Source organism: Lagopus leucura, unplaced genomic scaffold (genome assembly GCF_019238085.1).
Source record: "Lagopus leucura isolate 7727_CA_CO unplaced genomic scaffold, USGS_WTPT01 Super-Scaffold_100004, whole genome shotgun sequence".
Lineage (NCBI taxonomy): Eukaryota > Metazoa > Chordata > Aves > Galliformes > Phasianidae > Lagopus > Lagopus leucura.
Window position 1 is genome coordinate 34,463,974 of NW_024962264.1, and position 26,752 is coordinate 34,490,725.

The window sequence follows — 26,752 nt, forward strand, 5'->3', positions numbered from 1 at the left end:
TAGCATTACAAAGCATATTTTCTCACTAGAGTTTAAAATAAGTGCAGTACCTCAGAGAACAGAATGCAAAAATGTGGGTAAGAATTTCAAAGTGATTTTTTTCTCTGTGAAAAAGTGAACACAATTTACAGCCTGGTATTTGGAAATGATGTGTTTGCAAATGTTACAGTGCTGAGACATCCATATTTAGTTCTGATCCCAGAGCTAGCATGTTACTGCTCTGTTCTGGAGAAGCAAAGGAAAAGTAGGAAGTTGCAGGTCCTGGGGCCAAAAGGAATGATTTCCTTGGTGAGGCCTGGTGCTGAAATGATCATCTTAACTCTGAATAATTATCTGTAACATGGACATTGCATGGTCAGGACGTGGACTGTAAGTCAGACTGGTTCTTTATAGAGGACAGACACTTCGAGTTTCAGCTAGTACCGATTTTTACTTTGATTTTTTTTTTTTTAAGCAAATCTTTAAGGAGTGAGGAAAAAGAAAAGGAGAGAATGGAAGTAAACAGGTTGAAACGTCTTTTCTGTTTAGGTGGATCACACTAGATTTGCCTGCTTTTTTTCTGTAATACTATAATGCAGCTTTTTTAGGTGAATGACATTGTTAAACTGAAGAAGAGGGAGTTAGTAAATGAACTGTCAAATGGGCAACAAAATGCCTGAGAACTAAGGGTGTTAGATGGAATGGCATTGGGGAGTTGTTAGAGCTCTGTCTAAAGACTGATACTGAAGCTGGTGGTGTTTCATATTTTCATTAGTGGTCTTGGCAAAAAAAATAGAAGTTGCTAATGTAATTATTGAGATCACAAACTTGGGAAACGTTCCCTGAAGGGTGGTGTGCTACTGGAATAACTGGATGACCTTGAGATGTAGAGAAACAAAATAGGATAAAATAATACCGAGTACACAGTCATGTGCTTAGGAACTAATAGCAAAGGCACTCTAATATAAGCTTAGAGCTTGTCAGATGGAAAGTGAGGGAATTTGAAAGCACTGACTGTGCAAACCAATGAGAGGGTGGCTGTGAGGTGCCAGTTTGGTGTTGCTGTGGAAAAGGTGCACTCAGTCATGAGTAAATTCAGCTGTGTATTTCTTGTACAGATAAGGAAGTACTGATGCCACTCACTGTGCATGTGACCAGTGAAACGTTGGAGTTAGGAGAGTTGCAAGGAAATAAAAAGCCCTATTAAAAGAGGGAGTGGATGATAGACCAAAAGCACTATTATTGCTTTGTTCAGTCATGTGAAGCCTAAAAGACCTTACTGTCTTTGGACAGTTGAAGTAAATGTGGAAAGAAAGGAGGCTTGTGTGGTTGGAAATTAACATAAATTGGCTATGAATATAATTTTGATTGGAAAACAGAAATTTTTTCAACTATTCAAGCCTCTAAAAACTGCTGAGAGAAAATACTGTATGGTGTGATGATCTGTAATGTGCAAGGCACATATTACAGCATGAGGTTTGTTTCATTAAGTTGTAGTTAGAGCACACAGGTTTGAAGAGTTTTTTGTACATTAGCTGGAAGCAGGCTAAATCAGTCTAATATCTGTGGTGCAGAGAACTGTTAGGCTTCTTTTCTATAGTGAAAGTGATAGCACTGTGTTGAACAGTGCTCACATCACTAGTGATGTGATGAAAAGCCACTGTTGCTAGTGGCTTTTCTTGCTGCTTAGAAGGGCAAGACAGCAGGGTTGGGGCAAATACTAATGCTCACGTATTTGTCTCAAGAGAACTGTAGTGTTGCAGGTTTTGCTGTCCTTGCCTTGCTTCTGATTTCCTCATTGTCAGTTCTGAGCCTGTTTCGTAAGCTGAATATGTCTGACTGAATGATAGTGTCATGAAACACATGGAGACTTACTTTTTTATTTTGAAGTCTATGTAGTATCACTTTCTCTTCAGCAACTGTGCATCAATGAAATGTATTTATACTGCAGCAAAACCCTGCCAGAAAATAAGTGAATTCCATTTCAGTTCAGTAGTGCTTCCTGTAACTGGTCAGCCTGCTCTTCTTCCTATGTGAACAGCATGTTCTTATTTTTTTTCCTTGCCAGCAAATAGGCAAAATGTTCTCATTAAGAACTTGAGGAATGACATATCTCTAGGATTTAACTGCCAAAATTAAGCCTTACTTGGGCTCTTGACGTGTGGTAGGTCAGCCTAGGAAGAGCCAGTCATCTCAAATGTTTGTTCATAATTATTTGTAGTTATCTTGCATAGTCATCCTTCAGTAATCTTGACTGTAATGACTGTAGAAGCTACTGTTTAAAGTTAATATTTTGCCTAGCTTGAGTAATTTGTCGCTACAGAAGAACTATGCAATGGAAAAGGAAACAGAGCGATACCCACTGAACTACTGAGTGGCTGAATGCCTCCCTCCGATGGGAATTCTTAGCCTGCTTCTCTGTATGCCTTATGAGATCTCATTCCCTACACTGTCCCTTTAAACCCTTCTCCATTTCCTTCTCCCTGTCTCAGAGAAATAGGATTTGTTTTCTTGCAGAAGAGTGCTGTCCTTATGAGAGCAGGAGAGAGATTGGATGTTTTTGTGCTTTTTCTCTTACTTTTTTTTCTTCTTTTCACTGTGTGTGTCGAGGACAGGGGAGTGACTTTCCGCTTGTCCATCAGAACTCCGGAGAAATCCAGTTCTGAGTTATACCTTCCACACAAAGCAGCCTGAAGGCATTCCTGCATTAATGAGTACAGCCCGCTCTGAGCTGGCAAAGTTCAGGCTGTTCCTTGCACAAACTCCATCGAATATTTTGATCTCCATTTGCTTTTGAAAGAATAGTTGGCTCACAATGTTCAGGAGTAATTTTACTCTTAGAGTCATTTAAAAATCCCATGCCTCTTGTAAGTATTGCTGAGCTGTGTCTCGCAATGTCCCTGTGCAGTCGGGCAGCACTTGCTGCACCTGGTGTTTTGGATGAATATTCTGTTTGCAGGAAATACAGTTTCCTCCTGCAAACAAAATATTGGTTAATTCATCCTGAATGTAGTTCATACGTTTAGCCAAACATAGCTTAAGAAAGAAGCTATTTGGACTTTTTAAGAACTACATCGTTCTGCTTAAAAACATTTCCAAATACTACTTTGTTGGTAGTTTTTTCAGTCAAAATATGTTCAGTGTAGAATTGAGTCTTTTACTACAAGTAAAACAAAGGCAGAATGTCACTCTACCTGTAACGGTTGTGGTATTCCTAATGCAGCTGGAGGGCTGTGTATGTATCTGTGTAAACCCTGAGTTGTGCTGTTTTTCTTTTCTTTTTACCATGACATTTCCTGTTTTAAATGCAAACAGCTTATATCACCTGCATTAATATTTCTATTTTATTAATTGCAAAGCTGAGGAACAAATGACATATTCAGTTCCAAACCAGTGTGCAATAGATGTGATACAAAGTTTGGATTTTACAGTTTTTTTCCCCTGAGAGTCGTGTTTTAATCAGTAAAGGCAATTCTTCCTTTCACTTTTATCATTTTCCTTAAACTTTGAATCCTAATGACCACTTAGCAGCAATGCCTTCTGTAGGCTGTGGGTTGAGGTGTTCCTGCCATGAGGGACGCCGTGAGCTGGGACACCAGGGTGAGGTCTGGCTGCATGGGGTTGGGAGCGCTGCCAAAGGCGGAGTGAGGTCAGGCTCCTGTGTTCCCTGTGCTGCTCAGACACCACGTGGGAGGTTCTGACATTTGAAGTGCTCTCATTCAAATAAGGAACTTGACTTTGCTCTTAATTCTCCCATAATGGATGATTTACCGTAAACTAATAAACCTCTGTGCTAACAGCGCTTGCTAGAATTGTCATAGTGCTTTAATGCCTGATTCTTATGGGACTACCAGAACCTATTACTGATCTTTGAGAGTGCCTAGCAGGAGGTACTTTATACTTATATATGTACTTGTAAGTAAATTGGCTAGGCATGGGGTGATCTTTCTCACACCAGCAATAAACCCAAATTCTGATCACATTGGTACCACTGCCTGTAATGGACATTTGTTTAATCTTGATTTGAAGTTATTAATAGCTCTTGACCCAGAACATCTTACAGCATGACGTTCCACAGCTGGGCATTTCTTGAAGAAGTATATATCTGGTTGATTTTAAAGTTGGTTCCGTATCATTTTATTAACAGTCAGTTTGTTCTTTATTGTCCCCTCCTCATCTTCCCCATACCCTTTGTAGAGACCTTTGTCAGGACTTCCTTGGTTTGTTTTTAGACAGTGTAGTTGCTGTTTCCTTGCAGATAACTTTTCTTTGTCTTTTTGTTTTCTGAGGCTGCTCTGTTCTGCCATGCTGACTTTTTTGGAGGGGAGGTTTAGAACTCTGTATTAGTTTATGCTTAGTCTGAACAATTAGCTGGTGGGTTGTTTAAAATAAAGTATTTCCTTGAAATGATTTTATTTTTTCAGTTACTTTTTAAATTTCCTTTAATAAGAGTATTTTATGTTCAGTATTTTTTTATTGAAATGCATCAGTGTGCCAATTTATTTTGGTGAACTATTTATTACTGTCTATCTTCTCACGCTCAGTTACATAACAGCTCTGTGGCAAACATATTATTTGTAAATAATTTAGAGTACTTTATTTGTTTTTGAAAAATCTGTAGCCTCTGGGAATCGTAAACGGAGCAAACGCTGCATGACTGTCTGCTGAATAGGGGTTTGCTGGTATTTCTGTCTAGACTGCTAATGATTTATCCATTACGGATTATAAAATTCTAATCCAACATATGTAGGATTTTATGCTCCGCTTTCTTACTGTATTTCCTACAGTCTTAGCTACAGTCTAAAATACTTTGCACTCGTTAGGCCATCTGACAACTGTAGTAGAGGGCTTTAGCTTGCAGGCTATTCATCTTCATTCTGAAAATAAATAAAGTCAAGTGTGAAAATAAAATCTGTGTGTACCCAGAGGCTCATTTTTTTTCCCCATGGTTTCATGAAGTTTCCCCAAGTATTTCTGAGGCATGACTGGAGTTGTTTGTGTTTTGTCATATGTGCCATGCAAAAGCAACCACACATGTGGTCAGCCTCAGCTCTATAATCTAAAACATCCATTCTGCTGCTGGACACATAATGGCTTAAGACAGTGACATAAATTTCAATTACAAATACAGATTTGAAATTCATTATGTGCAATGAATGGTGAAATTCTGCCTTCACAGAAGTCAAAGCCAAAGCCCTTGTTTGATTCTACTGAGGTCAGAATTCTGTCGCCAGCATTGTTTTCCTGGCTATGGTCAAAGCAAAGCCCATTAAACTAACTAAAACACTGCAATACTTTGAGACAACAAATTACTTCTTTATTTCCACAATTATCATTTGTGTAGATTTATATGGGAGGTTATGCTGACATATTTATAACTGCTAAGAATGTTTGTGCCTGTAAGAAATTTTGCATCTGAAGTACAAGATTAGGCATAAACAACATGTTTTTGGAGGAAGGCTAATAATATAACTTAGCAGGAATTGTTCGTTTCTTGGTATTGACTTCCATCGTTACATGAGAAACGTGGAAGAAATCAGCTACAGGATTTGGTAGAAAATGGGAGAGAGACTTGATTGGTTTTTTGTTACCACAGTCATGCAGACATGCCTGATACCCCGTAGACTAGTGGCACATCAGCAGAAATCCACAGCAGAGGGCCTATGGCCTGCTGGATTCAGGAGCGAATCTCAGATCACCTATTGCATGCAGTACTTCCAAAATTGATTTAGCTGCTGCCAGTGTATGATTTACATGTTAGGGTAATTTAGCTGCATAAAACAAAATATGGATTTATAACTTTCTAAGTCAGAAATAGGAATGCCATTGTATCAGTGAGTATACTTTCATACCATAACTGTTGAGGATTAAAATACGGACTCCCTCTGACGATGGTTATTGCTGATACCAATTAGTCACCAACACTGCTGACAGCACAGGCCATGAACTTGCCATGCTTTTCATATCAGAGAGAGTTTTTAAGTGTGTATGTTTTTTAAAAGGCTTATATTCACTGGTCAGAAGTACGCATCTTTTACTTCATTTTTACACAGTGTAATCAGACAGTATTTTGTGTAGGTTCAGAAATAGCAGATCTCTTTCCTCTCTTCACCACATTGTTTGAAACATTGAAATGAATATGTAAGTCCCTCTTAAACTGCTATGATGAGCAGCTTAATGTAAAGACAAATTAGGCCACTTTGGGCACAAAGACCTTTTAAAATATATATTTGCCCCCTACTACATTTCTGCTCTTTCATCACACCATTCCGTTCCCTTCTCATTTGGAAGCAAGCATGAGTGTCATGTGTTACAGTGTGTGTGCTGCTTTAAGCATAGTTTTAAAAATATTTGCATGCTGTGATTGTTTATATTTGTGTAAAGCTGTTGCCCACGTGCTTTGTTTTTATCCTTTCTGCTGAACTCCATTGCTGCAGGAATTTTTAGAAGGACCACTGAAATTTATAAAATATGTTTGTTATTTTGTATATATCTTTCCAAACCTTTAACTAAAGAAACCATTTCTCATTTGGGAGCCATCTCTTTGTCTACAAAAATTAATAAAATCTTGATCTCTGAAATTCATCGTTTTCACCCAAAGCTAGTTTCCTACTTTTCATAAGTTTGAAGTGCCATATAAGCACCCCCCAAAACAACACACTGAAGTCAATAGAAGATCCCTGAATTTCCAACCTTTACAAAATATCTTTAGTGGCAAAGGAGTTGTTTTTTTTGGCAGAGAGATTTGTTTATTGCAGTGAGACTTGTATGATAGGACTACATACATCTAGAGTGATGCTGCCAGGGAACATTCCTGGACACTGGCAGTTGATCCTCTGTGCTGCTGAATGCTTAGTGCATTGATGAGCCCTGATTTCTGCCAATTAACGTTCTCCCAAACAGTTCCCAAGCATGGCTTTAGGGTTTATTATGCTTCAAGGCCTAATCCCAAAAGACAGTTTGGCAAGAGCCAGTCAGTGTTGGAAGATTAAATACCAAAAAGTTGCACACTTCTCTGACACAATTGGCTCTCTTCAAATATCTGACAAGCGCTTACAGCAAGAGAGGGGTTGGTCTCTTCTCACTGGTGACAGATGACAGGACGAGGGGAAATGGCCTCAAGTTGCACCAGGGTAAGGTGAGGTTGGATATCAGGAAAAACTGCTTTACAGAAAGGGTTGTTAAGCACTGGAATAGGCTCCTCAGGGAGGAGGCTGAGTCACCATCCCTGGATGTGTTTAAAAACTGTTTGGATGTGGTGCTCAGGGACATGATTTAGCAGAGGGTTATTAGAGTTAGGGTAGGATGGTCAGGTCATGGTTGGACTTGATGATTTTGAGGGTCTTTTCCAACCTGAGCAATTCTATGTTTCCATCTGCATGTATAAGTTGTCTTTACAGAGTATGCAATAAATACGTTGTGTTCCTTATTCACAGTGTATATGTTGTTCATGTGTGTATGTTGTATTTCTATAGCATTTTATGAAAGCTTATTACAGCTTACAAAAAACAACTTCCTTCCTCTACGTGTTTGCATTGGTCCTTGCCATAATTTTCTTTCTTTAGCTTTTGCATTTTTAGGCTTGAAGAATTCATATATATATTTTTTTTTTTATCATTGTCCATATAATTGTTGTACATTGTATGCAGCTAAGATCCCCAAACTAATCTATGCTAGGAAACTGTTGTCAGCCAATGAAGTTGATTTTGCTTGCCTCCTATGAAGTTATGGATGTAATAGAAGTCTAATAATTGTGTTTCCAAAATGTCAGAACTTGTCAGCATATCAAGAACAAGAAAACTCATGTGCTTTTAAGTCCCCAGATATATTATGACTGTGGGGGGAATGATATATGAATTTTCTTTATATTAACAAAAGCTCTTATGGAAACATAGCTCACACGATACTGTTCTGGTATGTTTGACACAGCCTGTTTTTTAGTTGCAATCAGCACTAACATTCTAAACTCATCCAGGAAATGCCTTTGTACTTTTTCATACCAGTACTTAGTTTTGTCATAGACAAATACACTGCATTTTCCGTAAACAAATCCATATGACAAAGACATTGATGTCCTTAATTAAAGTTGAAGTAGAGAAGGAAAGAAGAAAATGGCTTAACTTGCTGTCACCAAAGTAATGATGAAACTCTTAACTTTGGATCAAGCAGGTTTGAGAAAAGTGGTTGGTTTCTCCGTGCTCATCTTGAGCAGGTGATACTAGGAGTTCATGGAGTGCAGTGTCACGGTATTACTCAGTTCTACCATAATCAAATCAAATTCCTTGTTAGCAACTTTTCTTAATGCACCTATTCTGAGATGACAAGCAAAGATTTTAGAACAATTTTAGTTTTCACTGAAGTAAAAGAATAAATAAATACAAACACAAAATATCTCAGCCGATACTTGCCAAATTCCTTTATTTATGTTGTGTCAACAGATGAAAAATAGATTCCAGAAAAGAGATGACACATCAGACATTATGTGCCAGCTGCCAAGGAAAGGTTTTCTCAGTAGCCTTTAGTAACATTTGGACCAATAATTCATGAATGTGCAGCTTTCCAAACTTTGTACAATATAGAGTGCAGCTTCTCTCACAGGTCCTCTGTTTCTGGAACATCGTTGGAATCTGAAGGTTGAATGAACACTACTGGAATATTCTCAGATGTCCATCCTTTAGGAGTCCTATTGAAGGATCTTCTGGTAGCAAGAGGATTTGCAAGAATCATGAATCTTGGATCATTTAACATCAGTAGATTATAATCTGGCACCTTGAATTTAACCAGCTTTGATGCTCTCTCAAAACCACCAAAGGGAGTGGCAACTCTGTAGATTTTAGAGAAATAAAATTAAAGTTTATTTAAAAATTGCCTGTTTTATTTGTCTCCCAGAGATTGAAAAGGGTAGAAGTTATTTTAATGACCAAAATTGCATTCTAAAGACTTTGGAAAAAGAATGCTATTTCTTTTCTGGCAAGTTATCTCTAACCTGATGTACTTTTCCATAGGTAAAGCCTTTTTCAGTCATCAGTACAAAAGTGGACAGAAAAAAATGTTGCAAGAAAACTTCTTCTCTGGTGAGTCAGAGTTACTAAACTTACTTCATTGGTGACAAATCAATCTGTCTGATAAACATAGTTCAACATATTCTCACTAGTGAGTAACTAGTTTAGGAAGTTCTCACCCCATTTACTCATATTCCCAGCTGCTTGTTCTTCTCACTACACTGTATTTTGGCACCATGTTGTACCAGTGTATGTGTGGGGTATGCTATGAATGTGGGTCACCTATGTGATCTGCATTTCAAAAATAATAATAACAAAAAATACTGCAAAACAAACGAACAAAGAAACAAACCAAAACCAATGCTTCAAAAGGAGGATTTTAAAATCCAAATTATTTTTGCAATCTGCTTTTTAATCATTATGGTGCAACGATTGTAACAATGCAAGTGAGGAGGCAGTGAAGTGTAACATCAAGCAGAAAGGAGCAGCCCAAGACAACAGCCTTTGGAAAGGAGAAGAGTGGGTGAGGGCTTCTTATCTCAGCTTTGTTGCTGAAGAAAATGTTTATGTAACTAAGCCTTGAAACAGTGGCTGAAATTGGCCCCTGATCTGCAGCCAGTATTTTTTCATGTTATTTGAATGTAAGTGTTCCCTCAGATGATAAGCCTGAGAAACTAAAAGATAAGAAATTCTAAGCAGGAACTGATTGTTACATGCATTTAAAAATATTTTAAAATAGAAGTATTTTCAAATACTTCCCATGATTCTTTTATATTTGCCAGTTTCTAGGATGAAAAAAACATAGGAGAGTGAAGAGAAGGGGTGGAGAGGGAGAGGTGTTTCTCTGTACCCAGAATCCTTTGTGTAAGCAAACATGACCAAACAGACATGCCTGTTTTTATCAGCCACATAACTTTGCCACAATATAGTCTGGTCAATGATTTTTAAGTTGCATATTAACACTCGATTTCTGTAAAGATACATATGTAGTAGTATGTGACACTTCTTACTTTTTTTTTTGTGTAGTAAAATTTCTCTAGCCCTGGTAAGTTTTGTGTATTTGGTACCAAGCAGATCTGCTGGCATATATTTCCAGTGGCTCCAGGTGATAGCATAAGCCAAGAGCAACAGAAACTAAAAAAGATAAATTGAAGATCTGACTATGGTTTTGCAGTGGATAAAACAAAACAAAACAAAAAAAGGGGCAATTAAGTGGTGCACAAAAATAAAGAGATTGATACATTTAAAAAAATATGAGTAAATCTGTGACCTGAAAGAAATATTACTCCCAGGCACTGCACAGAATATTCACTAAATTACGATACAAGCAGGCTTTGGCAAAAGGGATAGTGTTAAATCCTAAAGTCAGTCAGGAAAGATATAAAAATGTCATGAAAGTTCTGGGCACGCATTCTTAGGAAGGGAAGAAGGCTGCTTTGGATTAAACTCTAAAACTCATTCCCAAATGAAGATAAGATTTTGCAGCAGCAACCACTCCAGGCATTAAACTCTCTTGAGGTCAAAGGGAATTCTTTTCACAGAATGCCTGTGGTATCAATCTTTTCCTGTCTTCCAGGTTACAGTGCCAAATTGGATACTGCATGATACTGATTAAAAATAATTGCTTGATAATTGGCCCAGAGTGAATGTGGTGATCTACATCTTACAGGATAATAAAGATTGTTTTAATTGCTGCTCTAATTAAGATACCCATTCTCATATTGTTGTAATATTTAATCCTCATCAATATATAAATAAAAGGAACAGTCAAGATGGATAGAACAGTAGTAGCTGTATAAAATCCAAAACTAATCTATAGTGTAATACTTCGTATTTTTAGTATTTTATTCTTTTAAGTACAACATATTTCTATAGGCAACAGAAACAGGAGAGTGTTCTATAGTAATTCAAGTGGCTTTTCTGGGGAAAAAAAATATTATTTACTATGTGAAGTCTGGCCACAGAGGATTATGCATTCTTGCGTGTTTGGCAGAAGCACATGAAGCACAATCAGCATAAAGGGTAGTACAGTAATTGGCTAACAGATGTAAATTTTCCTTTACAGCAGTGGTATATTTCTTATGAGCCACAACTTGTCTGACTATGTGATGTTATAATGAGCTGTGTTGTAAGCTCTGATTCATTGTATAGAAACCTAGAACTCATATGTAAAAATTCCAGGAGTCATTGCTCATAGCAGGGGAAGAAATCCTGGTTCAAAGCCATAGGAAGTAGAACCAGGAAGCCTAAGAGACTGTTTAATGACCACTTTACATATTCCTGAAAAGTTGATGAGTGATTTAATGTCATCAGACACAAACAGGTTTTCAGCTGTTTTGCTAAGGGTTCTTGTTTTGGTCTCAGACTTACTGTATATTTTATTGTCTCAAAATAGAAGATTACTTGTAGTTGATCATTTGGGAAAGTTTGAGGTAACTGTATTAGCAGATTCAGTTACATCATTTTGAAAAATGTGAGTTCCGCAAATAAAAATGGGACTATTATTTACAGAATATTTTGCTTATTCTGTTAGTTCTATCTGAAAAGGAGATGTAAGAGCAGACATCTTGATCCTACAAAATGCTCAGACCTTCATGGTTAATTTACTGCAAGAGCTAATACCAGTTTGGCAAAGGTATTTAGGTGGTAAGGTACTGGCTAAACATTTAGTCTTCACTAATCTCTTACATTAGTTGAAGTTAGGCAGCCAAAATTCCTTTGAGGATCTGGTTCTTGGCATTTTTACAATATAGTTGAGAATTCATTAATCAATAAAAGCAGAGCCCAGTCCAGATGGACTGGATTCCTTTAGTGTTTTTGGAACACTCTTTGGGAATTAAGAAGGCTGAGCAATAATTTGTCTGGTAGGACAGACAGAACCAGTCAGACTTGCTTGTCTTATGTGAGCGAGATGTAGTGCTTTGTGTGTCACATGTAAGCTAAACTTTGATATTTTACTCAGTTTCAGGAAGGCATATGCAATAAAGGTACTAAATTAACTGATATTACAAACTCATCAACATATGTTAATTTGCCTGAAGGAACCTCCAAGAGAAGTCACATGGCATGGCTCTGTTCTGAAGCATTTCTCTGTGAGCACAGATTCCTTTTCATCCAGGGGAGAAAGGGTAGCCTTGTCTGAAGAGTCTTCTTCCAGTATTCTATGAACCCAATTTCTCTGATTATACGCTCTGTCTAGTGCTAGCTGCAGTTCAGCCATTATTGGCTGCCTCACAGAAAGCCCTGCATCAGAAAGCAGATGTGCCTCTTGTTAGTTGTCACTGCCTCTCCCTTCATTGACCTGCCAGCATTACAAGATGCCTGCAGTGTAAAATGCCTGCTAGATTCCAATATTACTGTGAATTCCTTAGTTCTGATTCTGCTATGGTTGAAGTCAGTGATAAAAAATTACATTGCTGTATGGTCCAGAGCTGCCATTTCATTGCTGGCAGTGAAAAACAAACAAACCAAAAAGCCTGAATGCTGGTGAACACTGAGTGTACTTCAAAGCTGTGTCTGTGTGGGACTGTTCCATCTCATCAGATGTCCCTCACTGCTAAAGTCATGTTGCTGGTTTGTCCTGGAACGTGCAAAGCTGAAAGGAACCTGAATATGGCCAGTGAAATCCAAGAGCCACGTTGACAGATACCACTGAGCAAACTTGGATAGAATCTCAGGCCTGTTTCTTTGGGAATTCTATGCATCACATATTATGTTAACCACACCCTGTTCTGACTAATGATGACTGTACTAGTGTTTTGCTGGAGAACAGACATAATGGTACTTTGTTGAATGATGAATCATGATAGAAAGCTTTCATTGATGCCCCCACTGATAATAAAAGGGTGTCATTATACCACACTTTGAATGTTTAAAACACTGTCATTTGCTTTCTGTCCTAGACTGCAATTAAAGACATCAAGGATTCTGTGACCTAGATTAGATAACTTAAAAGTATCTAGAAACAAAAGACTGATGAAGTTTTTCTTCTGCAAATGTTCCAATCTTTTAACTACACTGGCAGCTGCATCTGTCTTAATTCAAGCTCATCTGTGATTCCTTAATTAATACAATTTTGCCCAAACTTTCATATCTGAGAACAAACGTGATGTACTATTACCGCAGCAAGGTTAGAGTACATTACGGCACTTTCACTCAAAACCAATTACTAGTACTGTTGAATTGCTGTGTCTCTTTAAGAATGAACCTAACAGCTCATATATAGTGTTCCAGAGGTGATGAAGTCCTCTATACTGAATCACAAATGCTGTCCAGAAATATAAAATTAACTAGATTAGAAAGACTGTGGTTCTTTGTCTAGATGTCAGGCCACACAGTTAATAGTAAAGAGGTTTAAATCACAGAATGGCCTGGGTTGGAAGGGACCTCAAGGACCATGAATCTTCAACCCCCCTGCCACATGCAGGGCCACCAACCTCCCCATTTAATACCACACCAGGCTGCCCAGGGCTCCATCCAACCTGGCCTTGAACACCTCCAGGGACGGAGCATCCACAGCCTCTCTGGGCAGCCTGTTCCAGCACCTCACCACTCTCATAGTAAAAAACTTCCTCCTGACATCCAACCTAAATCTTCCCTCCCTCAACTTAAAACCATTTCCCCTTGTCCTGCAGTTATCTACCCTTTCAAAGAATTGATTCCCCTCCTGTTTGTAGGCTCCCTTTAGGTACTGAAAGGCTGCAGTGAGGTCACCTCGCAGCCTTTTCTTCTCCAGGCTGAACAAGCCCAGCTCCCTCAGCCTGTCTTCGTAGGGGAGGTGCTCCAATTTAGGATCTTTTTGCTGCTCCTAAATCTGTTTCTTCCCCTTACTAAAAGCAATAACTACAGAGAGTACTTTAAAAGATCTGGGCATTCAGGTTCGGACCATAGTGTCTCATCTTCCACATGAGCTCCTTTATTGTTCAGCTAGAGAAAAAAAGAGTGTTTATTCCCTCTGGCCCAACTCTGATTTATTTTCAGTATTCTGGCAGAGGTCACACTTAGCCTTCTCTGTAATATTTGTAGTTAACTAGGTTGACAGTTGCAGGTTGGATGCATGCTTTCAATCCCATTATCAGGCACTCCACTCTCCTATCCATTTTTAGACATGTAGACATGTAACTCACGGCCCTGAGACCCTCTCCAATAGGCCAGTATCTTGAATTTCAATTTTGCAAATTCTTTCTTTTGGAGCTTGTCCTTCTTGCTCAAAAACATATATCAGAGTGTACTGTGTGTATCAGTTTTTCTGGATTCACTAGATCGTTGTTGTTATTGTTATTATTGTTATTATTTTTACTGAGGAAAGTGGTGTTTTTGTTTAAGTATCATAGATTATATCTCTGTGTCTTGCATTTTGAGCAAGAATCTGTCAGTTTCACAATCTGGATTTGTTTGTATGTGGCAAGTTTTAGGTTTTCTTACGGCAGTTTCAAGTGTGAATGAAGAAGAAATCTGAGCAGTTATTTGTTATATAGAGGACAACTAAAAGATTATGGGACCACAAAGCAGCTAGAAATTCACAAATAAGCTATCAGATACTGTCTCAACTCACTAATGCACTCTGTGCCTTGACTGATCCTACCTTTCAACAGTGATGACTTGTGTGCTGGACTCCAAATCTCTCTTGTGTGAGGAAACACTGATTCTTTCCCTATTTCTGTCTATATGTACCTTTGGCTATTTTTTTTCCCTGTCTGTTACAACGACCATAGTACATAAACTGTGCTGCTACTGTTTCAATGTTGGCAGCTGTAGCATATCTCTGATTTGTATTTGTTATTTTGTTTACTGACAAGAGTGTGCTACACACTTGTGATGTGTGTTATATTGTATTAGGATATAAAAATCAGTGTTGTGTCCGCAGTGCCAATTTTGATGTACTGCAGAGTTTTTGCTCCATGCACTCATAGTTGAGGCCCATCTATGGTAGGAATCCAAGTGGTGTTTGGGGTGTTTTTCACTAAATAAATAGGTGTGAACTTTTTAATTACGTTGCCATCCGTCTGTTGTTTTGAGGAAGGAGTTTAAGCTTAGCTAAGCTGTAGTAAAAAACTGTCCATGACTGATGAATAACGATAATGCAAATGGAATGAATGATAGCAACGAATCAGGAGTTTTAAAATTTCAAAATATTTCCAAACTTATCATCAGTTTGTCGAGAAGCTCTACCAAAAAGCCCCAGTGTACAAGCTACTGTATAGGAAACTTTATTCTCAGACCTCTTTCTATTTCTAATGTATTTTGAAGCCTGCTTGTAATGGAAATGCTCATTTGTTACCAAATGTTTTCAAAGATGCAAAAAAAAAAAAAAAAAAAAAAAAAAAGTTAAATGTGATAAAATATGTAAGCTGCTAACTGTTTGGTCTGTGGCACTGCTAGAGGGTAGAGCTCATTGTACTCCCATTGCCTACAGAACAAGCCAGTAAGGTGTGAGGTGTAAAATAAATAAGTAAAATTAAAGAAATGAAAAGCAAAAATAAATGTGGTTTGCCTTATATAGTTTGCAAGCCAAGCGTTACTCAAAGTTTCCCTGATGGGTCTTGTGAGGTCATTATACTGTACCTGCCAAAGTCAACAGAAATGCTGGAATAAGTTTGAAGTGTTACTATATCCTATACTATTTTTTATGTCACTCTTTATTTCTTTTTCTCTTTGTTTCTCTCTTTCTCTTATTCAGTATTTTCAACAATTAATCTCCCATTATTTGTTCTATAATTAATGTTGGTGTTGGGCCCACACTGCAGAAAGAGCTCTTGCTTGCTGCTTGTAATCTGTGTAAATTTGGATGGATATACTTGCAAGTACAGATGGTGTGTATTTTTACAGCTGCTGGAAAAGTTTTGTTTCATAGTCATTCTTCACTGTAAAATTCAGTGCCCTCTCAGAATTACCTGTTAAAGCTCCTGTAGTCCGGCAGTTCTGGCTTTGCTTCAGGTTTGAAAAGTTTAGGATATAAGGCCTCCAGCAGCTCAGGATCATCCCTAATGGCTTCTATCCAAGGAGACTGATAATACTTTGGCACAGAAGTAGTGTTAAACTTTTCAGGAGGAATTTCTTTTAGTGGTCCAGAATATCCTGCAAGGAGATCACAGGAAAACCAGTATAACAATATATTGCCTTTTTGATTCCTTATAATTGTCCTATGAAAATAGGAAGTGATATTCCATCAGTTCACCGATAGATAAAATGAACTACTGAAACAAATGGGTTGACCAAAGCCATGCAACAGCAGATAGGTCACAGAATGCATTTGGAGATTTTTAGATAACTGCTCTGAGGTATTCTACTCTCCTTTTGAGGCTACATTTAATTCATATAAATTTATTCATGTAATCATAAGTATCTGTTTGAAAATGAGAGTGTATCAATACCATCCTTGGCCTGAATTAACAAACAGATTTTTCTCTGCATAAACATCTGAGGGTCTGGCTCTGATCAGAGTTTTAATAGGCAAGAAAATTCCATATTCAATGTGATTTCTTCTATAAGCAAGTGCATTATGGCAAGAGCAAATAGAGAGAGAGGAAAAACAGGCCTGAAAGTACAGTTTGAAGAATTAGAAATCAGCAAGGCATTATCCTAATATATGACCTATAGTATCATTTGAAAAACAAAGGAAATCTATTTTCCCTTTTGTCCTTATTCAGCATCTAGCTCTACAAAGTAATGCTATTTTCTCTTACAAGCATTAAAAAAAAAAAAACCCTACTCTGTGGTTTAATAACTACTTATTTCACCAGAACTAAAACAAATAATTTTCACCATTTTCAAATGTGAAGATTTCTATCATCTTTTAGCAATGGAAAATGCCTCTATCTGAACTGTATTTGTCCCATGTATGCACAGTCTTAGCATTCTCCAACAGAGTAGCATTGACCTAGTTTACATAGACTGGAAAAGGTCTGCACAAAACGTGCATTGAATAATTCCAAACAAAGAATGAATTTGTAAAAAGCCAAACAAAAAAAACCACCAAAAAACAGTGTGTTCATGGGTAATTCATTAACAGGAAGAAAGAATATATCACTGGTTAAATTAATCACAACAAATTAGCCTTCTCTAGTCTTAGAGAATACAAAATAAGGCCTTAAGTCAGCTCACTGCTTTTAATTAAAAAAAACAGTACCCTCATAGTTAAGGACTTAAATAAAGCAGAACTGTGTTTATAGCTGGGGCAAATTCCTCTTTACTTCTCTATAGAAGAGTCCAGCAAAACTTGTGATAACTTCATATTTACATTTCTGGCTAATTAAACTACAGTAGATAATTTTCAGACTGTTGAGCGTTGTATTGCAGTTTAGAAACTAGGGCAGTGTAAATGCAGTGTATTAGTCTGATTTAACAACTGAGGAGCTTTCTCAATATTTATGGGATCAATAAATATATGAGCAGTTTCACCGGATCATAATGCACATTTTAGTTGAAGGAAAAGTTGCACAAAAGGCAGGTAAAATCATTAAAAATGAAGCAAGTAAATTGTACTGCTTTAAATTTCCATTGGAAATTCTGACTAGTTATCTTAACTAAGTTTATGAATTTCTAACAGCAATTCCATTCCTAAGTAATGGTTAATGATGTTTTATAAAGAGCTCTGTCACTTGCTGTGTAAGGAACACTAAGTACCATTCACATCTACAAGTTACTGTATTACCTGGGGCAATGTTGTCAGGATGTGGTGGGCTCCGGGGATCAGGTGTATTAGGGGGCGTCATTGGAGCATGCTGGGGAATTCCTTCAACACTGAGGCCATCCATTTTAACACTGTGTATGGGCTCTCCACGCTGCATTCGAGTATAAACAAACATCATTGATAGCAAAGGCAAAAAAATAATAATAAAAAAGGAATAAAAGAGTTCATCCATGATTCTCTTTTGAGGGACGGAGTATTACTGTATTTACAGCCCACGTCTGAGACCCAGGACATATTATCCAAAGGCATACTTTCCTGCTTTTAGGTACCATTTTTTCTAGACAGCATTCCTCTGAGCTTTCCAATTGTTATCCAGAAGATTAAACAGTTCCACAACTCTCTTGCAATGGCTAGCTAAGCAAAAGTGAATAGTCTATGAGTTTTAAGAATGGTATTACAGCACAGTTTTAAATGTATATATTTCAAGTGTGTTAAAGCTTTATACAAAGAATTGAGGGTTTGAAGAGCTAGATCAATAAGAGGCCTAATTACCATCTGAGTTGTCCTTTTCTGAAGTTAAGCTCTATTTAATTACTTATCTATCTATTATCTATTTAATTAATTATGCAGTCTAAGAAGAGAGTTCACCCCTTCTGTTGCTCATACTGGGCACTACAGTACCTGCCTGTGCCTGTGGGCCGCATGATTCGCAGCAGATAGTAAATCCTGTTACTTTGACTGGGGGCTGAGGGATCATTAAATGCCAGGAGTTGTGATACGCAAGACAAGGCCCTCTTACTGCTTAAATATTCTGTAAATCTGTTAGGTTTGAGCCATTTGAGTTTCAAAGCACCGATTCTTCGAAGCTTCTTTTCCTATCTTACTTGAAAATCCACTGCATTTGTTGAATTGATTTCATTTGGGATTTTCCCTGTGTTTATAATAGAAATAGCAACTTCAGTGTGGGTCACTTTCTGAAGATTAATATACGGTGTTATTTTCCACTCGGCTGTTGGGCCACCGGTTCTAAGGAAACATCTAAAAGCTTAATCATTGTTGCATAAATATAGAATTGGAGTCTCATAAGAAGTCAGTATCTTATTTTAGCTATGACACATAAGCTGAAAGTAATTTAAATATAGACAGTTTTAGAGTAAGAGTTTCTTAAAGTAAGAAAGCAAATGTTCAATACTTGTTTTAACTTGAAACAAACGAAAAAAGATTAAGGCAGTCTGTTTTCGAGCTATCCTAAGGTACATTAGAAAGATTAATTTTGGCAGCCAGAATCAGCTGATGCAGAAAACAATGTCTAAATAGGTATTTAAGGGAGAGGAACAGAAGCCAAAGAGAAATAATTTCTTCCATTGTCAGAATGTCATATTGACTGTACATCATGCATGGTTTGTATGTTTTTGTGAGAAATACTACAGAAGATGTAGAGAGATCTGCAAAATTTCCATTAGGATGGTTTATTACAAACTTTCTGCTCCAAAAGCCTCCTTGTGAGAAGCAGTTATACAAGAAAGTTTCCTTAGAGTCAAAAACCTGCACTTGTTTTATTGTTTCTGATTAATTTATGTGTGTTTTTGTTAATACAATTGAACATAGTTTGAATAACCATTAGTGCTTTGCTGTTTGGTTCATAAATTACTCATCTCCTGTTTGTACCAATTCAAACTTCAGGCTTTATCATATCAGTACATGACATATACTCATTATTTTTATTTCCCTAAGTGGAGTTCTTGACAAAAGAAGATTTCAGTACAAGTCTTTCTATGGATTCTGTAGGGTTTGGATACTAATACAATCATAGCATCACCTGTGCAGGATTTAAAGATTCAAAGTTGTGATGGAATTAGAGGGGCTGCTCGCATGCTATATTAGATTGGATGTAAAGTGCTCACACTCAAATAATTAAGACCTAAATAAAGTGTATAAATGTTTTTCTCCTTATTTTCAGACAATAAACAAGTGGTTTAAGTATTTTGCCAAGGCCACAGATGAGACAAACATCAGGTACATTTGATCATTGCCATAAGGATACCCAGGGTATTGCTAATGCTTTATCCCATTTCCTGGGGGACCAGTTCAGGAAAATAATTGTATTTCAGCAACAAGCTTTATCTTTTGTCTCCTTGTTCTTCCTAAAGCTACAAATAAATCATGCACAACATTTATCACAAGCACAAAAGGAACCTCAGGCTAGTTTCACTGTGTTTTGTAAGCAAGTTATTACAAAATACTCACATTTCTTGGCTTGTTTGCAACATAATGATAATTTTCATATGTGTATTTGTCAGATCTCCGCTGACGTCTCTTGAAGAGCCTCGCGCCTCTATTGCTGAGTGTTGATAGTTCCTCCACCATGATGTCTCTTGGGGTACTGACCTTTTTTCCAAGGTTTAAGCTGGGTGAGACTGCAATACAATGAATAAATACATACCTGTGTTTTTCTTAAATGCCTGATGTCACACACCCTACACCTGAAACCCAATAACACATCAGTGCATAATTATCTAATACATGGAGGGAGCTTCATACGGTGTTAGTGAAATTAATCATTCTTCCAACATTTTGGAGTAGAGTGTAGAACATTACAAAGACCCCAAGCTCCACATTTAATTCAGCTGAATGACATTTAGCTGTTTTGAAAATTGGATCTATGTTGTCCCACACAGAGACTAGGAAAAAATGGCTTCTGCTGAAACTAGTAACAAAATTCCAGCTGACCTCAGCATTCCCAAATCAAACCTTTAGTTAACTTTGTGTTCTGCACTGGATAGATGAGTAGGTATCTCCTTTTAAACACACCTACCAGTTTCCTATAGCTTATATATGTTTTATTTTTAATCTTTCTTTAATATTCTGCTTTATTTATTTTTTTAAATCTGGGCCATTTTGTACTTACGTACAAGTATGTATTAAGTATGTATTAGAAAGTCTGCATTAAGTAATATTTTTTATTATATTCAGAGAAACCTTCAAAATAAAGCTCATGATGTTAAAAATGAGAGACAGAACAAAGATCTACAACATGCTTATAAAAACTATATGTTTAGTGTATAATTAATGGATATTAAGATGCTATAATCACAAAAAAAGAAAGAACAAGAGAGTTAGGCAAAGTAGACTAAGATAACAAGAGGGAATAAATGGAGGGCTTACCTATACGCTAGGCTCACCCACAAAAAACACCAGAAGAGGGGATCTCCAGAAAAGACCCTTCCCCACTGGTAGCCAGCTCTTAAATATGTCTAGGAGGGGTGGAGGGGAGCCAGGCTCCACCCCTTCCTGCAGCACAGGTGAATTGCCTTCATTGCTCATGGCTCGCCTCAGGTGATCAATCAGAGGTTCAGGCTGTGACTCAGCAGTTCCCATACATTAGAATATTTATTTTTGATCCTCTTTAAGAGAAAAGTTACAAGCAAGTCTCAAAACATGACACTATCAGAGACTGAACTATTAAATGCAGTGTTAATTTATTCACTGTTCAGGAAAAAAAAAATTATTGTCTTTTGTTTACTGGGCTCCTAGGGGATTTGAAAATGAAGATGAGGAAGATCAATTTAGACTATAAATGGAGAACATGGAACATCTGAAACTTTACTGATCATCTCTGTGGTGATGTTCCGGAAAGAGGGATGTTTGTGTCAGTGAGCAAGCTGATGCTGAGTAGTCACTCTCTTATGAGATGTCCTCAATCTTTAGGTAGTGCTGAAACTTACAATACAGTAACTTCAAGACTATATTATTATTTTGTATTAATTTATTTCAGCTTAGAACTTAGAAGAATTGAAAAAATGTAACAACAATTGGATCATATAGTAGAACAAATTTTTAACAAAATAATTTCCTATTCCCACTTTTATTAATAATTATAATTTTGTTAATTACAATTATTCTCAGTTATTCATGAACTTCACGAAAAAAAATGAAGATGGAATGTATTTCAAAGATTACATTGAAGAGATGTGTTATATTTCTTCGATCCACTTATTCAAAGTCACAAAGTTATTTCTTTAATAATAAGATCTCCTATTGTTTACATGCTCTTATAATCTACAGGGTATAAAATTCTGAATTTCATTAGGTATTTTAATGCATTAAAATGAAACCTAATTAGTTGTAAGGAACTGTATCTTGCTTCCAGGTGAATCAAACAGGAAACCCAATCTAAAATTAGCAGTACAAAATAATTATCTGCATAGGTACTTAATGTCAAAGTTAATACTGCATATACTGGGGGGGCGTGTTTTTATTTTTCAGTGTTTCATTTTGAGTACATGGCATATGTGACATGGCTTATGTCTCCTAGTAATTATGATGGAGAAGCAACGTGTAGTGCTGACACTTAGGAAAATATAACTGAGATACATACATTAAAAGTTTAGCCTAAGTTGTATTAGATGAGTTTTCCATCAAGTAAATCAAACAAGTTTATAGGCCATGGAGTATATCGCTGCTGATCCACTTCTGTTCTTACTGATTTCAATTGAATGCTTGCAGGAGATTTAACTGGAGCTAGGGCAAGCTAGCTGTATCAAGCATGCTCTTCTGCTTTATTAATAGTATGCAGAAAGAATCCTAACACACTCTTGCTATTTGTTAGCTACAAAACAGAGAGTTCTTAACATGGAAGAAAGTGACTCGGCTTGTCCAGACATATCAGTGACAGATAATGGTGGGGATTTGGCTCAGTAGTTGAGATAAGTGAACTAGTTACTGGCCTATAGCCTAAAATTTTGACCCACAAGTCATGTTTGGATTTTCTTCCTTTTCAAGGTTACTACAGAGCTATGGGCTGTTGAATGGTTTTATGGTAATAAGAGATGAGAAGTTTACTCTTCATATCAGCAACATTTTCACATAGAAAATGTTGATCTTCATTGTCTGCAGAGTTGGTAGTATATAAATCCTGAGCCAAGATCTCTGTCCAAACTACTCTGTGTTTGTCTGGGAGCATGGTGGATGTTAACTGTTTTGCTCTTTGCTGTTCCTTTATGTATGTACCGTTCTTGCAAATGTTTGCTGTGGGCTCCAAGGTGTGGAGCTCTTTGTAGCTCACAGTTGTGTACTATTGTGTATCTAGGCAGCAACCCAGAAACATAGCTGTGAAGTTCAGATGAATCCCCTGCCAACTAAAATCTAATCTGCTGTCTAGTTCAGGACGTGTCTAGGGATTGTTTCAGTGTCAGTGCAAGAAAGGTGATGAAAAATGAGGAAAGAAGAACATGTAGGGCATGACAAAAAGAGAACATCTCCAAGTGCACCAATACAAAAAGCCTCATAAATGGACATTAACGCTGGAAGTTTATTTCATGGTTTAACCTTAATCTTAGTCCAGTTTCATTTCTTTATTTGTTCCTGCCAATTCAGCTCTATTCTGCCCTTGAAGTCTTTACTAACTTTATTTAGGTATGATTTATATGTTTCTTCCCTCAATCCCTTTTGATCTTCTAGCTTACAGTCTTCTCCAGACCTCTGGATTATAAATTCTAATCATAAGTATTATGTTTGTTATGATATCAGAAGTAAGAATTTGTAACTCTGTCATAATAGTTGTTTAGCTACTGAAGAATGCACTTACGAACCTGGGCAGAGTTAGACATGAGGTTTGAGTTTAATTGAATACTAATCTGAGAAACTCCAAAGACTTCCCTAAATATAATATATACATATTTGTATGCCTCTACCAACTAGGTTTAGAAATTTTATGATACGTCCAATTCTCCCAGAGGAAAGAGTAAGTGTTTGAAAGGTCACAGTGTTCCCGATGCTGCTGTAGTCCTACAGGCTCCCTTGTGAGATCATAAGAGGGTGTCTTTTACTGCAGCATTTTATGACACACAGAACTTAAGCAGAATATGAGGTAATTTTCTATAGCCAACAGGAAAACATGGACTTCCAGTCATTACCAACCCAGCCCAGTTTTAAGACAGTCATAAAAACTTTAACAACTTTATATGGCTTTCCATAAGATATTTCTGCAGTGAATATCTTCTATAAGGAGTTTAAGGTTCAGTGTTTATGTGAAAGCATTGTAATAAAGAGGAGCTAAAATAAAAATGCAGTAGGTATACTTCTGAATGCCATCCCAAGCCAAAAGTACTTGCACTACAGAACCTCCTGTTAATGTTTACCTGTTAATGCTTAGTATTTCTAAGGTCTGTGAAACAGCAGTTTCTTTCAGGATGAAGTTTAGTTTTTAGGTAATTTTCAGGTGTGGGACCTTCATTACAAACAGTGATGCACAACATTTTATCTTCCAGATCTCAGGCTAAACTTGTTTAATTAGCAACTGAGGGGAAATAAATTGTCAAAATTAGAAGAGAATACTTTATTCCTTTAAAGATCAGATTTATCCCTGGTTTCTTGAAGGATGGTTCAAATTTGGTCCTAGAGAATTAGCATATATTTTGTCTAATTATGGCTTTGGTTATCCTTCTATTTCCAAATTGGTTTCACTTAAGAGTCTAAAACTTTAACTTATACAAGTTACCACGCACATTTCATGAAATTTCCCTTTGTTTAAAAAAAAAAAAAAGTGTATGTATCCCAGACATCCAAAGAAGAGGCAGAAGTAGAATACAAAGTTAAGGGTTAAGGTGTTTGTATTGTCTTCAGTGGCCTTGTATCACAGCACGTCTTAAAAAAACAAGTTGTAAGATCTGTTTATATCTACATGTATGAGTAATGAAAGGACAGATTATGTAAGGTAAACATCAACCCAGGTTATTCAACTACTCCAATGACTACCAGAACTGCATGGGTATATTTATTAGTATTGCAACGAACAGCAACATTTACCATTTGAAATTCATTATTCTAAACAGTTTTTCTGCCCTGAAGAGCTTAGTGGCTATTTCAGGCACATATGATACTTTCATGACAAATAAAAATCTGAGTTGTAATGAAATCTGTAAGGGTAGTCTGGGTTTTAGACTTGTGTGTGTTCAGTTGGGGGAAAAAAAAAAAAAAGGGAAGAGGAACAGAGATTACTGAAAAATGTAATTATCAGTATTAGGACCAACACTGCAATATTACTTTCTTCTCAATTCTTTATGTTTCTGGTCCTACTTTTCCAGCAGTCAGATTGGTCAATGAACACGTACAGAAAACCTCCCAAAACTCTGCATCAAAAGACCACAAGAAATTTTTTCAGTATTGAAATTTAATGTCCAGTGCTTTATCGTATGTAAGAAGTATGATTTTCAAAAATTCTTAATATTGGCAGAACTCTTTTTTTCAGTGCCACTCATGGAGTTCTTATCACTTTAAAAATAGTGATATTTTAATCTTTAAAAGATTCATGGGAAGGATTGGAAGGATTTCCAAAAGCACCCAGCACATACCTAATGAAAACTAAGACAACCAGCATTCCCAGGTGAGTTAATTGCTCCCAAAGGTGTCACACTAGAAGTGTAATTTTAATAAGCTCTTTTTGAACATTGAGCTACCTTCTCATGTCTACATTTCCATTAACGCAACAACAGAAAAGTAAAATTTCTGCATATAGGATTAACCGGTGGCTATGAATTGGGAGAAAATAGCCAGATTGATAGCAAATTGTTAGTTACAGAGATTAATTATTAGGAACAGAGGTGTAAATTATTAATAGGAATATCATTCCTATTAAAAAAAAAAGCAACATGAAAGAGTGCCAAAGGAAAAAAAAAGGATATAGGCAGATCAACATGTTCCTCAGATGATAGCCATTTAAAATGGAATGAAGTCACGTTATTAACCCCAAATAATGTTCTGAAAGGCTATCCTAGCAGAATGCACATCAGCTGTTAGATTACTTCATTCCTTCACAGCAGTTGTTCATCTGAAAATAGCTTTCAAATGAAAAGAGGCAACTACAAAAGGATTAGTTACCATAGGCAGCACGATACTCCCCCAAGATTATTTATGGCAAAACACTCAGAGACAAAGCTGTAAGAGAGTTAAACTCTGTGATTAAAAAATGTTTTAGGGAAGGCTAGAGGACAGTGCATATAGAGTAAGTTGTGTTCAGCTCTATACCATTTCTCTGTATTTCATCCATAATGGCTGATGCTTGTTGTTTCCTCTCTTTGACCATGGCAGAATGTGATAACATTGTGATTTTCTGATGTGATTTTTCCTTGCTGAAAAAAAAAAAAAAAAAGAAGAAAAAGAAAACCCACACATTTTTATATTGTTGAGCCAGCTCATGCTATTAAGCCAACTTTAATTTTCTGATAGCATGTTTAGAATGGCTGAATAGTAATTTTTTTTTTTATTATTATTTCTCCTGTAGAAATACAGTGTTTTTAACTAGGCAAGATGCACTGGCAATTTCTGCTTGCAGTTCGATACTAGAAGGTATTTACATGGATAGAAACTGCCAAAGAATGAGCTTTGAGTTGGATACATACATTTTGCAGCAAAATCAGTGTTGGAGATTTAGGCCTTTGCATATCTACACATTACAATAAAAGATTATTTCATAACTAACATTTTTATTATACCTTGTATTATGTTTTCAAAATGTTATACTGATACTTCTTAATCTAATAAAGAATTTGAGGAATAAGATGCTCTGGCATCTTTAAAGAAGGTGCATTTCTGACTATGTTAAAAAATAAACATCTTTTAAATTGCAGAGCCAAGAGGTTACATAGATGTCTTTTACCTGCTACTTTGTATGACAGTCAATGACAAAATATTTCAGGAAACAATACACTTACCGTACTGTTTCGTTGTGCAGAAAAAAGTGATCTCAACTCTTTAGTTGAAACTTCAGGAGTTAGTTGTGAATGGGGGTGACCTGCCTGGTCCAGGATGGTTTCTACCCTTGTGCTTGGATCTGCATGGTACCTAGTACTGAGACAAACTGGGGGCTGATCCTCTTCAAAGGGATTGGCATCCAGCTGACATCAACTAGTTATATATAGAATCAAACACTCCAGCCACTCATATCTTCCTGGCAAAAGAGAACGGGAAAGATTCAGCTGCACCCACAACAAAGAGAGTTTATATCCCTTTAAGAGCTTATTGGAAAATTTAATGGAATGCGTTCCTCATACAGATCATCTCCTCATCACCTCTGAGATTAATAATCTATGTCTTATAACCAGGAAGGAGACATTTAAAAACACGGTATTAAATATATGGA

At 36.8% G+C, this 26,752-nt stretch overlaps 1 protein-coding gene across 1 annotated transcript; it reads right to left on the minus strand.

Moving 5' to 3' along the window:
- Positions 1 to 8,380: 8,380 nt before the first annotated feature.
- Positions 8,381 to 26,481, minus strand: MYOZ2 (myozenin 2). Its single transcript, XM_042871545.1, has 6 exons — positions 26,325 to 26,481; positions 25,639 to 25,742; positions 19,861 to 20,030; positions 17,635 to 17,764; positions 15,875 to 16,058; positions 8,381 to 8,803 (listed from the first exon to the last, which is right to left on the minus strand). Exons 2-6 carry the CDS (start codon positions 25,712 to 25,714, stop codon positions 8,572 to 8,574), a joined length of 792 nt encoding a protein of 263 aa, XP_042727479.1. The 5' UTR covers positions 25,715 to 25,742; positions 26,325 to 26,481; the 3' UTR covers positions 8,381 to 8,571.
- Positions 26,482 to 26,752: the final 271 nt, after the last annotated feature.